The sequence below is a fragment of the Haemaphysalis longicornis genome, unplaced genomic scaffold, assembly GCF_048455015.1.
Source record: "Haemaphysalis longicornis isolate Haplotype H1 unplaced genomic scaffold, Haemaphysalis longicornis Haplotype H1 scaffold_1, whole genome shotgun sequence".
NCBI lineage: Eukaryota > Metazoa > Arthropoda > Arachnida > Ixodida > Ixodidae > Haemaphysalis > Haemaphysalis longicornis.
In genome coordinates, this window is record NW_027526203.1 from 128,344,213 (window position 1) to 128,359,267 (window position 15,055).

General features: G+C 47.8%; 1 protein-coding gene across 1 annotated transcript in view; it reads left to right on the forward strand.

Annotated features, from left to right (window-relative positions):
• The window catches only part of LOC144179774 (DNA repair protein SWI5 homolog), a 30,795-nt gene that overhangs the window by 5,364 nt on the left and 10,376 nt on the right, over positions 1–15,055 (forward strand). The window contains exons 3-4 of the mRNA XM_077708215.1: positions 976–1,082; positions 2,050–2,144. Coding sequence (XP_077564341.1) covers positions 976–1,082; positions 2,050–2,144 — 202 coding nt within the window. The remainder of the gene's footprint in view (positions 1–975; positions 1,083–2,049; positions 2,145–15,055) is intronic.

The window sequence follows — 15,055 nt, forward strand, 5'->3', positions numbered from 1 at the left end:
AATGAAAAACTGCAAATAAATGACATTTGGCTATAGAAATGTGCTCCCAAACAGACTTGAACTGCTCCAAAATTTGCCTTTTGGTGATCCAAAGCTGCTCCAAAGTGCTCTTTTACTGCTCCGAGGCTACTTCAAAACAGCAACATTCCTACTCCCTGAGCTGCCCCAAAAGGCTCCAGCCCCGCTTCCACCCCTGCTAAAGCAACAGCCATCGTTTTGAAGCGACGCGGTGTTCGCATCCAAATGCATGCATTTTGGGGTTGGAGTGTCGCTTGGGAAAAACTGTAGAAAACACGTGGGGATTCCCTCGGTTGCACCTTGTGTTCCTGGTCCAAACCGACATGCAACAGTGAGCGTCGCTTTGCTTGTCGTTTTGGACCAGGCCCATAAGGTGCACCGAGGGAATCCCCACGTGTTTTCTACAGTTTCTCCCAAGCGACACTCCAACCCTAGAAAAAATTCCAGGGAAGCTTGCGCTCATGCGCAGGACTGGAATCGGGAAGCTATTTTAGGTGAGATTTGACGGACATTGTTTTAGTACCACGCCCTGACTTTTGGATCATGGCCTCTTCCTCGGCCATGCCAACTATCCGCGGCCGGGCCATGCCGAGAACTGCAAAGACGCTGCACGCGAGGTCTCTTGTACGATACTGACTGCATGCGCATGACGACGCAAGCTCCCTTGCGAAGGGCTCTGCTACGATACTGTGCGCATGCACACCCTCATCTTGAGTGTTGCGGCGGCCGCTATCACTTGTCTTTTCGATGCCGAGTGGGTATTGCAACATCTGCGCGACGCCGCCGTGATAGCGTTCCTCGTGGGCAGTTTTCGGCGCGCACGAACTCCAAACTTGCGGTCAGTAAACACAGCTCCGCTGTTGATACGTGCATTTGCATGCCAGCAGCACCACTTTAGCGAGTGGGGCCCCTGGTGTCAAGTTGGGAGGGTGCCAGTGTGTGCCCTCTGTGTTGCAGATGAAGGCCGTGCTTGGGAGCAGCGGGGGTGACCTGCAGTGCAGGCTGGCTGAGCTGCGCCACAGGAGCCGCCAACTGGACGAGGAGATTCGTCAGCTCAGGGACCAGTGAGTGTGCTCCCACACGAGGCAGATGTCGCCTGGTGCATTTTGTGCATTGTGCATTTTGCACATTGTGTTCAGTGCAGTTGGGAAAGCGTTGCCAGCGCAGGGAATTCAGGAGTCTAGTAGAGCACACACACCAAGCATGTACGAGCACAGTCATCCTTTCATCCTTCTTTGCACGAAGAGGGCATTACAAAGGAGGGGACACTGTCTCTGTCAGATTATTCGGGGGGGGGGGGGGGGGGGGGAACAGGCTCAGAAGGCTCAATTGGGAGCAGTCAGGAATGCGAGTGCATGGGGATGGGGACACTGCCACCGTGTTCAGCGAGTCTAGAGAAGTCCTGCTAGGAAGAGTTCAGGAGGGGCATTTGTACAGCTTAGTCAACTGTTTAAAATGAACATTGCTGGCCAGCTGCGTTAAACGACCATACAGTGAGGCTGCTCTTGAGCCTGAGTAATGAAAGACAGGGTGGTTTAATTTTCTCTGATTGGAAGCGGCCCCTTTTTTCCGAACCTTTGATGCTTGGAGAGGTGCTAAGGTCAGACTGAAACACCTTTAACAGTTGCACTTTTTTTGGAGCCTTCTTCTTGCTATAGTGGGTAGAAGGCTCAGACTCAGAGAGCCTGAGGTAATTTGTCAGTGTTAATCCTGGTTGCGAGAAAGAAATCGGGCATGGGTTTTCAAGCGCAACCAGCAGCACCAGCTACCAGAAAAGCAGTGATTCACTCCAGACCGCATTTTATTTGCTGACCTTGGTTAGTGCAGCAGTGTGTGGAACACAATCACCACCTCCAGGGAGGGAGGTGGGCGTTGCTGCTTCTGGAGCTGGTCCTGTAGCCATGGTCAGCCATCAAAGCAGGCGCTCCCAACCTGTCACCCTTTCGGTTCCACTGTCCAGGGTCGGTCTCCAGAGGCCCATTCAGAGCCCCGTGTGAGTGTGGTGCACAGGAGTTTCTCGGTACGGTGCAGGGGCTGCCGGGTGGAGGATCTGGCGTGGCACATGAAGCGGCTGCACACGTACAACCACATCAAGGACATCGCCCACCAGGTGATCGGCACCCTGGGTGAGCTTCTTTGTGCATTTCAAAGCATGTGAGCAGTGAGCCTGGCGCACCGCTTTGCTGTGCACCATCACAGTCTCTCATCACTGGAGGGCCGGGGGGTGGCCAAAGACTGTAGGTCTCCAGCGACGGTGGAGGGGTGTTCGAGGCAGGGACTGTGTTGACGGGACCAACTGTGGCCAGTGGAGAGGGGAATGAAGAAGGATGGAGCACCGCAATAGGAGGGAGTGATTCTGTGTGGGCTCTCTTCGATGGGAAGGGGACCCTTTCATGACTGGGGCAATGCTTTCATGCTAGTTTGCTGCTCTTCACTGAGCATATGAACTTTGGGACTGTGGATTGAATACGAGTAGTAAATGCTGGCTGTGAATTGAATATTGCCAGGTATGAATACTAAAAACTGGCTGAAAATCAAATATTTTCGAATACGAATATCTTCGAACTGAATTAATGTCCGAAGTGGGGTCAGTTGGTTCATTCTGAACAGGAAAACAGTGTAAAAAAATGGGGGCTAATAGTCGAGAGATTACAAAGACAAGTAACGGTAAAGTCCTTGTTTTTGGCGCTGTCTTCCTATTTAGAATATCATTGCTTTTGGGTGTACAGTTGAACCTCGTTATAAGAGACATGGATGTAAGAGACAAATGGGTATAAGAGACACTATTCACCCACATGGTTGGCTGCCCTATCTTTCCCATTAAATTGACCTCTTCTATAACAGACATCGGATGTGGAAGACAGTTGGTTATAAGGGACAAGTCGTCCTTGAAGTTTAATCAATAATCTCGCTTGTGACAGACATTTTAACTTCAGATGCAGTGCCACCAGTCACTAATTGCAGTTGCTTCCATTGTGAAAACGCAGGTGTACGACAGACACCTGCAGTCGCTATTTATTATAACTTCAGCAAACACACACGGGTTCAGTCAGCTATGAAATGACGGCAAGAAGCCCTGCCCATGGAAATGCAACTTACAGAAGTGGTTGAAGCTTACTGCCGTCCATTGAATGGAGCATGATCGCACATGCAGGCTCTTCCACTCGCGTAGCTCCCAATCAAGAAGCATCGCAGATGTCGAGTCGTGCTAGCGTAATGAATAGCCTGAGCACACAGCGGAAGAAGCTGTGCGCTCTGGCTATTCATCAGGCTTGTGAACTCAACATCTACGATTCATATTCCACAAACAAGGAAAGGAAAAAAGCTTGTAGAATCTGTCGAAAAAAAAACAGTTTAAATACAGTCATGAAGCAAACAAAGATTCAGAACTGTTTCATAAATTCTGGGGGCCAAGCATAAATTAGAATGAATCTTTTGAAACATGCTGTAGCGTTCTTTTGAGCTTATTTTAGTCATACGGTGCCCACATTGAACTAGGGTCTGATAAGTAATTGAAAACATGGCTCCCTGCTTATAAGAGAAATCTCATATAAGAGACAGAAACTGCTCCCCGGTACGTGTCTCTTATAAAGGGGTTCAACTGTATAGAGCTTCTCTAAGATATATATAAAAAAACCTTAGGAAAAATACAAGTTTGTTTTATTCGAAAGATTTCTGGTTTTATGGAGCTCGTAGCACTTGTCCGGCAGCAAATTAGGCTGTATTCACTGAGAAATTAATCAATGCGTATTTATTCACGTCACATTCGTTTAAAAAATCATGCTCTTTCTTTGACAAGGCCACAGAGGCAGTGCTAATGCTCTGGTCTTCCGAATTCGCTATCAAATGAGCCTCCAATATCTCTCGCGTGAGTTGATTTTGGTGTTTGGCAACAATTTGCACATTTCTCGAACAGAGGTGCTTGCAACCATGTTGCTTGCAGTGTGGCGCCAGCTGTTCTTCGCCCATGCTGTTCTTCACATTATTGCTGTGCTTGTTTGTTGGGGAAGTGCCCATTGTGGCACCCAAAGTATGTTTTCCCGCAATCTAACTAAAGGCTGTACACGGCGCCATCTGCTCATGCTGTAAAGTGACTTGGTGCTTTTCGTGGCGCCGAGGCTTGGGAGACAGGCTAGGGTTTGTCAGTCTGCACAGCTTGCTTAGTCTGTTGGGTGCCGGAAACACAACCCTTATCCTCGTCGACTGTGCAGGTATCTTTTTCAAATTGTGGGAGAGTTTGTGTACGTATGGTATGACCACTATCTTTTGCCTTTCTTTCTGTGGGCGTTGTCTCAATCTCGACATTACCGCCTCTTTTCATTTCCTTAAGCACTGTTTCAGCAACGGAAACTAACAAATGTTAGGAATTGCCAGCTTCGGACAGACGCACACTTTGATTGTTGTACCTGTGGTTCATTAAACGGGGGACAATTTTTAAGGCATTCCTGAAGCCTAGTTTTACGATTTTTAGCTTTGAATGCGCCAAGTTGAAGGGTAGGAACGGCATATTTGCTCGTGATTCACAGCACCAGCAAATATTTTTATCATTAAATACAAGCAGGTATCCAAAAACTGGATTTACCCATTTTCAGGAAGCTTTTGTGTGAATTCAAGCACTGCGAAGTGCTGCTTAAAAATTGTTACTACATTACCAGCCTCTGTCTCAAGCATCTCACAGCTGCAGTTAAGAACAATTAAAGAATCATTGACGAACCTAAAGATCTTAACAAGTAGAGGAAGTTGCCTTGTCGAGTTTTGAAAGAAATAAATTGCCAAGAACGGGGGCAACACACGACGCTATGTGAATTCTCGACTTCTCAACACATTCTCAATTCTCGAATTCTCAACACATCTGAGTGTTTACTACTAGGGCTTGATGAAAAAAATGGTGCAAAAAAATATAATAAAAGATGATTACAAGATGGCGAAGCAGTGAAACAAAAATTTGGCGTACCTTGCCATGAAGAAATGTGGGTTCCTTCTCAACATGGTGTGAATACAGGGAGTACGCATTTGACTGCCTGCGGTCCCTCCAGTTATTAGGCTTTGCTAAGCATGATAGTGGCGAGTGTGACCTTTTGCAAGGCTTGCCAGCAAGTAATAGCTCTCAATTCCTCGCCTATGCCACTTTGGTGACAAGCAACCTATTTTCAGCTGATACATTTTTTACAGAAGTATCATGCCACTTCATGTGACGTGCACTTGCTCCATGCATGCTAGGCTTACACGTGGTAGGCTTTTTGCACAGCGTCGGTGTTGTGCGAGAGAGTCAACCCCCCCCCCCCCCCCCCCAAAAAAAAAAAAAAAATATGCCGCAAGGTGATGCTTGAAGGCTCGTTCACACTTGCGAAATGGAGTGACAAAAGTGAGCGATCCAACTGGAGTGACCGGAACCCATGGTGTTCACACTTTCACGTGACACAGGGGGTGGCGGCAATGTTTGTTTGCTTTTTGTTGGTATAATTGGAGAACAGCGCAAAGGAGTGAGACACAGAGCGCTGGCTCACAACTGAAACTTTACTGTTTCACACGCTGTAGAAATACCCATGTTATCCACGACAAGTACGGAAAGACGAAAATCCCATGAAAACAAAAAGCATGAACCCCGTGGTAACAAAATAGTCCGAACATGTCATGTGTAGGTCTGATTGCTTGCCCGTTGCGGCACGCATCTAGGAAATCCAGTTCATTTGGGGACAGTGCCTTCCATGTGTGAGTGCTGTGTCAGCGGCGCCAACCTCCTTTGGGGCTTATTTATCCCAAAACCACTCTAGCGTCTTCCTGCTCCGGCACTACCTGTGTGCGCTGCTCCATCCCATCTGGAGGGGAAGAGCCGCATGTGTCTGCTGTCCCCGTTTTTTGCACTCTGCAGTTTGGTTGAAAGGAATCACCAGCAAGCCCAAGCATCCGTCTTAGAAGCCTGGCCTCCACTTGGGCCTTTTGTGCTTGAGAGCTACTTTTCTGAAATTTTTCAGAAACCTGGCCGCGAGCAAGCACCGTAAAATCAGTAGGTTGTCATGATCCTGAAAATAATGAGTGACAGGGCACAGTGCAGATTCGCCGTCTACATGGCTGTTCACCGGCCACATTCCGTAGGAAGTTCATAGCCTTAACCTTCTGCAATCCGTTTCACCTTTTGCGGCTGTAGCGGGCCATTGTCGGGCTCCAGGTTAATTTTCGCGGTTTGTCTCACTGCGACGCGCCCGCATCCTTTTGTATACACGATGCGCCATCTCTTGAGGGATAAGTGAACTTTTTTGTTCAAGTTTTCTTCATTTTGCACTAGGGTGCAATACAATGTTCAGCATGGTCTTTCTGGATTCCAGAGCGTTTTCACGCGCGCACTGTTTGCTGAGAAGCACGGCCACTTTCTCATCGCATGCGTTCTTTGGGGGTGTACTTAGCGAAAGCGATGACGACTTCAGTGAGGAAGAGAACTGCATGCCTCCATCAGTTGGGGATGGTAGTGATTCGACATAAGCGAGTGACGAAGACCACGACGGCGGTGGAGACAGCACCGTGCAGATCCTTACTCGGTGGGCTATGCATTTTGTCAGAAGACAGCAAACTAATGGCGAAAGGTTTTTTTTCTGGCATCTAAAGGTTTTCATTATCCGTAGTTTTATTTAGAGGCACACGCAGCTGCAGAATCATGGCGAAAAAAAGCAGGGAAACCTGCAGTACCACTGAAACCTCATCCAACAGCTGGTGGAGGATCTAAGGGATCAAGCCACAAATCGAGGCCCGTCTGCACGTATTGAGTGCGAGTAACGGCTAGATGGGATGAGCCACTTCATCTACAAGCTCCCAGGGCAAAGCAACAAGGACTGTTCTGTTTGTAGTGACAGAAAAACAAAAGGGAGCAGGGGGGAAACTATGTTCTGCAAAACCTGCGGTCCGTTTGCGATCCATTTCACCTTCTGCGGCCTAAAGCTTTTGGGGCATTAACCTTTTGCGACCATAGCAGTCTGTTGTTGGGCTATGTCTGACAATGGACTGCTGGCCTGCACCCAGGATAATGCTTTGAGCATTTTCACACGCTGTTGAAATATTGGTGAAGGAGTTGCGAGCAGAATGCAAAAGAAAAGAGGAATATCCTGTGAAATTTTGTTGCACAGTTTGTGGTTCTCTTTGCGGCGCCAGAAACTAGCAAAATAGCGGCGGACCGGCCATGAATTGGGCAAGAGGTCCGCACTGCAAAGGGTTGAAAAGGCAGAATTCCTTTTCCACTGAAGGGGCCTTCTCGGCCACACAATGAGCCTCTGCCAGTGGCCCTTTTTAACTCTTTCGTTACCGCGGGAAATTGACCAATTTTGAAGGGTCTAACAAAACATTTTTTTTGTGCTATACATATTGGTTAGGCACACATTGCAGTGACATAAAATGCAGATTATTCCTTGCGCTTTCCAATGACGCCAATTTTAATAATGTTTTCCTAAATAATGATTGCGAAAAAAATTATCGAATTCGAAATTTTTGTCCACGCATCGAAGAAAATAAGAAAAAAGTAAGTTGTGTATAATAAACCGCCAGTAGTAGAAAAAATTTAGAATATACATTTTGTCGGTAGACATTTCAAAAACCTGTCCTAGAAAAAATATTCAGTTGCGCAGTATGATTTGTCAGATATAAAAGAAAATGTTAGCCCGCGTGGTGCCCGTGCCATGTGGTGAAGCCCAACCACTATTTCAAATTTTGCTATTTTGGATGGTTCTCTAGAAGAAATCTGGTGGTTTGACATTATTAAAGGCCCAAATTAGCCTCCACGTGATGTAAAAACACCTTGTCAATGATTATGACCGGCACAATATTGAAGGCAAGCAAGCGATGTGAAAAAATCCGCTTGGAGTTGAGAACCAAACTCTTTGGTGGATGCTTGTTGACGTTCTGATGATCACTTATCAGTCAGAACTTTCATTTGTGGTTTATTATCATGTTCTGACTCACTATGGTAGCCCTGCTTGCAGGAATAAGGTACGATGTGCTAGAATCATGCCCAGCAAGCTTTCACCAAGCCGCCGTCGGGCTGTGAAGCGAGTTCAGCACTACGAGCCTACTACATTGCAGCGCCACCTAACCATTTCGAAAAGAAACAAATACAAGGCTGTTGGAGACTTTGTCAGAATAGACAGTACTACTAAGAAGCGGCACTAGACCTCCGGAAATACCCTCGTATGAAACCAAACTGGTCGGTGAACAGCTGGTGGTGTTCAAGGCCAATTGGAAGCATTCTCCTCGTCTGAACTGATACCCGACGACTTGGTGTTATCGTTTGACTTTCAGCGGAATCTCTTATCGCAGAAGCAAGGCGTAGATAAAGTGGAAGCGCGAGCGGAATGCTTGTTTTGAGGAGAAGTAGCAGGCAACGGAGGCGCCACGGCAAACGAGCTTGTAGTTGGGTAACTGCGTAGTAGCGCCAAATATGAATTTCGCAATGCAAAAATGAAACCGAAACTGCTGGAAACTGGTTGAAAATGGCAGGCACACTTGCTAGACATGCGGGGGACCATCAGAAATAAGCTTTGGGAGAATAAAGCTGCCCTTTGTCCGAACCAAAGATCGTTAGTGAATAGCTGGGGCCATTTTCAAGTAATTATCACATCTCAACGCTGTCGGATCACAAAGCTGACTGCATTATTCGGTATACGACTTGCCAGGAGCCTTTTGACAAAAAAATATTGTGGTAATGCAGCTTAACCACGATCTGCATCGTTTTTTCTCAAGTGCAGCAGCCACGCCCCCTTCCACAAAACACACGCACCTGAGCTCGCAAGAAACGCTGTCAAAAATCTTAATGTCACCGGAGCGGGAAAATTTAAACTGATTCTAAAAGGGCAGTGCCTAGACTTACCACTGGTCGCATTAGGTGTACGAGAAACGACTAAAACATGTCAAAATAGGCAATATAAATCATCGATCACCGGTGATCGATTTGAATAGGCGTGGTAACGAGAGTTAAATAATGTCAGGCGGCCCTTGCAGGTACGTCGCAGATCCACCAGCAGTCCTGTTAGGCGCACTCTTGGCCTGGTCTTGGCCACACGAGTGGCTGTGCTAGCACTCAAACATCGCAAACAAAACAGCCTGAAGAGAAGCTTTCTCTTTCAGAAGGCTGCAGAGTGCGAACAGACGTTTTTTTTATAGCCACGTCAAGTCACAGAAGCAGCGACAGTAGTGTTGCACATGGCACGGAGATCTGTCTCAAACGCACGAGTTCAGCCGCTTATAATTTCAATAGTGTTAGCAAAATAATGCAACATGATTTTCAGCCTTGCGGAGTCTTGCTTCCTGAGTTTTGAAAAAAAAAAAAATCGGAAGCGGATTTTAAAAAATTTTTGATGATATGCATTTTCTGGGAAAAAAATGACGGCAGACAATCTTTTTTGCATATATTTAATTTTTTTCTAGACAAGAGATTTTTACAGATATGCCTAGAAATATCTGGCCGACATTACCTATCACTTGCAATTGGGCAACATTGCAGATACGGAGACAGGGGGCATCAAAGTAAACAATCCAGTGTTTGGTTCGATGTCACAATTTTCATTTCTAGTTTTTTGTTCAGTGCAGAATGCAAAGTTCGCTTTGCATCCTGACTGTCACTGTGGTGTAGCTTTTGGTTTCAAACAAATTTTAGACGGAACCTTGCCATGTGCAAAGCCCTAAGTTCGAAAAAACTGCAGCCATTGGAAACCGTGTGACACCCACATCGCCTTTACAATTTTTTTTCTCGCAAAGTACCATATTTACTTGCATAATGAACCCACCTTTTTGCAGAAAATTCGGCATGAATTTGGGGGGAGGGGTCATTTTGCGGGAAAAAATTGCAACAGATTTTGAAAAGTTGAAATTTCATACAATAAAGTTGCTAAGAGAAGTGCTGTCAGAGCCTTACCATTTTCGTAAAAACACGTGGTAATTATGTAATGAAATTTCTTTTTTATTCCCAACATGCTAGTGACCCCCCACTCGCCATGGAGCTGTCCTCCTCACTGAAGTCACTTGCTCGCTTCACATTTGTTGTCGGCCCACAGCACACTGTCTTCCATGCCGTCAAGGCACTCCAAAATTTCTTTTCTGACACCGGCAAAGTTCCCGTCGTTCCCGTCGTTAGGCCCACGAAACACATGACTACCCCTGTTCACCGCCCAAAAACCTCTCGTTTTCACCCGTACCGTACACACACTGGGTCAACAGTGAAGTGCCTCCCAGCTGTGCGGTTTCCATGTGCATCAACGCACGCTCCACCACCTTCAGTTTAAAACCGGCTGTGTAGCTCATGTACTGGCCCATCGTACGGTGCATTCCAGGAGCACGAAAAAAGGTCGGAAGACAGCTGAACAATAAAACCACGGAGCGTAATGACGAAGTCGTGAAACAGAAGCAGAGGAGTGTGGAGTACGTTTAGTGCTCTGTTCGCACGCCGCCTGAACCAGCCGGAACAGCAAAGACATAGCAAAGAGCAGGGAAGGAGGGCAGAGTTCCTTTTTTTGCTTTGTTCGCACGCTGCAACGTGTTATGGTGCAAGAAGGTTTGTTTTGCGTTCAGCAGGTGGCGCTTTGCTAACGCGCAATTTTTAAATTGTGGGTTACGGCATTCACGCTCATGTCTCCGGCTACTGTTGAGATTTCTTTTTGTTAGAATGCGTTTTTAGCATATACAGTAATCCCTCGTTATAACGAAGTCATCGGGCCGGCGAAAAATTTCGTTAGAAGCGGTATTTCGATAATATATGCGTCCAGCCAAGAAACACTGAAGCAGTTGAGCTCTAATTGCGCCATAACTGCGAGGAATAAAAACATAATGTATTCAGAGAAGCACAACTTTAATTCGAGTACAAAAAAAGGCAGCGAGCTTTGACTGTTTGAAGTTCTTGCCGTGCGCGAGCAACTCCTGCTCCATTTTGACGATGCCTTGCATGAGGCTGTGGTCGCCGTGATTGGGCACTGTGAAGAGCTGTGACTGGCGTCCGAACGCCTCGCAGACTGTAGAGCGAATGAGGAGGAAAGGTAGTGGCAACATTTATAGGGGCGCGCGGGCGTCACGGAACACTACGAGATTTGCGTTCTGGGAAAGGCCGCAAATGACGTGGCTTGAGTCTGATGGTGTGTTTGTGAGCTCAAAAAACGACTACCCACTCATTCTGGGCCAGAGCGCAATCATAAAAACCGACCGGTTTTGCAATAGGGACTTTGCATGATCACTGGACAATTTTTTTCCGAGGTGTGCAGCCGTGATCTTTGCAAAACAAGAGTTTTTTAGACTCCCCGTTGTCGACGACGCGGCTAATTCTGCGGTTCGAGTGCCGTTGTCCGCGCACCGTCGCGTCCACGCCATTGACCAGTGTCTAGGAACAAAATTCAATGACCCTACCACGCATTTGGACCGTTTGTCTAAAGTCAGATGGCGCGAATTGAGCATGACCGGTTCGAAAAAATCACCGGGGAAACACCGGCTTGCATTGACCCGACATGTTGACAGCCTGACTCGCCGCTGGGTCGCCGCCACTCGGAGATACCCTCGCTCGCCTCTTCGTAATAAGCGGGTCACTCTCTTCGTGCGCTTCGAGTAATGCGGTCCAAAATGCATGTGTTGGTGTTGGGACCAGAAGAAATTTCGAGTAAAGCGATTTCGTTATAATGCGGGATTACTGTATACGCATACTGTGGCGTAATATCATGTTACTGCGATCGTTTATGGCATCGGCAACCATGCTCAGATAAAAACATATTCCCAATGCGTTTTTTATTCGAAGTGGCAAAAAAGTAAATTCTCAAGAAAAAAAGTGGGGGGAGGGTTCACTACGTGAGTGGGTTCATTACGCGAGTAAATACGGTAGTCAAGTTATAAGAGCACGAACTTTACTTTCAGGTTATTGCCTGGCTTGCGCATAACTCATAAAAACGAAAAAAAAAAAATGCGCCTGTACACGCATATTTGATCTCGTGGAATTCAGCCTATACGCTTAAAATTACTACTTTGAAGGGACACCAAAGGGAATTTGTCAAAGTTTTGTGTTTGTTTGCATTGCATAGACTGGCTGAAATAAACACTTTTCTTATCGTTTATCTAGTTAGTTTATAAAGCCTGAAAGACCAAAAACACCATCATGCGACAATTTCGGCAGCCGCAACAACTAACAGCAGTGACGCGTATTCAAGGTGCATTGTGATTGGACGATGTCCAAGATTGGAATTCACACCGGTTTCGGTTTCAGTTCTGTCTATCTGGAGCTGTCTATCTAAATGGAGATCACAAGCATTCTTTTTGCAGGGCAGAAAGAATTGACGACAGAGGGACACACGTTGTGGACCATTTGTGATGCGGCATAACAACACGCTCAAATTGCAAACGAGAAAAACTCACCGCTCTTCCACTCTGGAGAAGGATGACCATCGAACGTGGGCACAGTCCAAGGAGTGCACGGAACAAAGCGTTTGTTTGTAATTTGTGTCTGAGCATGCTTCCTATTAGCGAGCTATGTGAAACTTGGAAGGACTCGAGTTTTATTCTAGCAGGCAAACATGAGGCGGTTCGTTGCTGTGGAAACCCACAAATTAACGGCAGACGGGAATTCCACAGCCTTTACAACTTCACCATAAACTACATAATAAAGAAAAGTAGATGAAATTCGGCGCATAGTGAGTCATCTTAGCGGCTAGTCATATAATTTGTTCTGGGATTTTTTCCCCGCACGGGGCACCTTGAGTAATCATGGTGACGGTGAGTGGCGACACCGTGTACCCCGAGCCCCCCATACTTAAGCTGTCACCTACCGTGGCTAGAAGTTGAAAGGTGAAGGGTTAGAAGCCGTGAACGGTGGCCGTCGGAGCCTTGGTCAAGCTCCGGCCGATGGGCTCCCTGTCTGTCTACCAGGCAGGGAGCTCCGGGACCTCTTTGACTACCAGGGTAAGGTCAAAGAAGAAAGTACCCCCGTCTCCCTGCTTTCCAATGTAACATATGGCATTTTCCAAACCCCCCCTCAAACGTGATCGGCCCCCCAAAAGGGGCCGCACCGAAGTTTCGTTCCCACCTCTTTCAACAACTGTCTTGTCAACAACCGTGAATAACTATGCTCGTTTTCTTGTGATTGAGTCAGCTGACTCAGCAAGACCTGTCGCTTCCATGTCCGTATTCTTGATCTCTAAATTTCTGCAAAGCACCATAGGTGGCAAATATCAAGCTAAAAAGCTCAGGACCGGAGAAATCCTTGTAGAACTGAATGCCGAACAACAAGCTCGCACTCTTCTTGCACAAACCCGCATCCATGATCTGGAGATCAGGGTCACGCCACACAGGAGCCTAAACAGCTCCCAGGCTGTGATTTCTGAGACAGACCTCCTGACGGAAACAGATGCCGACCTTCTCGAAGGTTTAAAGGATCAGGGCGTCACAGCTGTGCGGCGCATCACGATGCGCAGGGATGACAAGATAATCCCCACCAAACACATCATCCTGACCTTTGACCGCTCGGCACTTCCAACATATATAAATGCAGGCTTCATCCGATGCTCCATTCGTCCTTACATTCCGAACCCGCACCGCTGCTTCAAGTGCCAGCGGTTCGGGCACGGTACAAACTCTTGCCGTGGCCGAACGACTTGTGCAAAATGCGCCGCGTACGATCACCCCAGCGACAACTGCCCTTCCGACACCCTCACGTGTGTGAACTGCGGGGGGCCGCATGCAGCGTACTCCCGCAAATGTGAAAAATTTCAAACAGAGAAAAAGATCATCAACATCAAGATAACTGAGAACATCACCTTCCCAGAGGCGCGAAAGAGGTTCGCCTCTTTCCCCCTGGGGAGGTACGCCGACGCAGCTCGCCGGGGGGCGGAGCGGCGTCTGGTGTCCACAGGGACCCAGTTCAGCGAGTCTGACCTGGTCCCACCCCCGCCCCCCGCTGGGTTGCCTCACGCAGCCCAACCCGGCACCACGCCGCTTGCTGAGGCAGCAGCGGTTGTGGTGCAAACCACTTCTGTTGGGACCGGTGCCGCTCCCGCCTCCGCCTCCCCGTCCTCCAGTGCGTTGGAGGTTACCGAGGTGATGGACACCACGGGCCCCGCATCGGCTCCCACCGCCACCGCACCGCCCATGCCACTTTTGGCGTCCCCGACGCCTGCGGAGGTGGCGGCTCAAACGAAGGGCTCCCGAAGGGGGGCCAAGTCCCGGGGGGCCCGGTCCGTCGGGCACCCCTCAGACATCCGACGACGAGATGGATGTCGGGCCGTTCCTGCCTGCAACGCAGCGCAAGGAGCGGCCTCCGACGCCCAAGCCAGCAGCAGAAAGGCCCAAAAAGCCAAATCCTAGAGTAACAGCCCCAAAAGACACATGAACACACATACACACAGACTTCAGTAGCTTCTAAATCTCCATAATGGGAAGAGAAAATGTTACTCAATAGAACTGTAGAGGCCTCATTAAAAATCTTGATGATGTCCATGAGATATTGCATTCGAACCAGCCAAGTGTGATGTGTCTTCAGGAGACGCATTTGAATCCCAATCACACAAATTTCTTAAATAGGTACATGGTATTCAGAAAGGATAGGGTTGGCTGCACACACTCTTCGGGCGGTGTAGCCATAATAGCCCGGAAATCCCTAGCATGCCACCCTATCACTCTCAACATCGTCCTTGAGGCTGCAGCAATATGCACAATAATTTTTAATAGGTTGATAACGGTATGCTCAATTTACATTCGTCCTGATTATGCACTTTCCAGCTCTGACTTCGAGGCGCTGGTCGACCAGCTGCCCGAGCCATACATCATAACAGGCGACCTTAATGCACACAACCCTCTTTGGGGCTCCTCTTGAACGGATGCCCGAGGTCGCCTGATAGAGAAGTTTCTTACATCTTCAGGAGCATGCCTTTTCAACAAAAAACAGCCTACATACCATAACTTAGGACACAATACATACTCGCATCTTGACTTGGCTATTGGTTCCGCAGTTCTCTTTCCATGTCTTGAGTGGGGTGTGGGCACGGACCCATATGGTAGTGACCATTTCCCCACTTCCCTAACATATATAGGT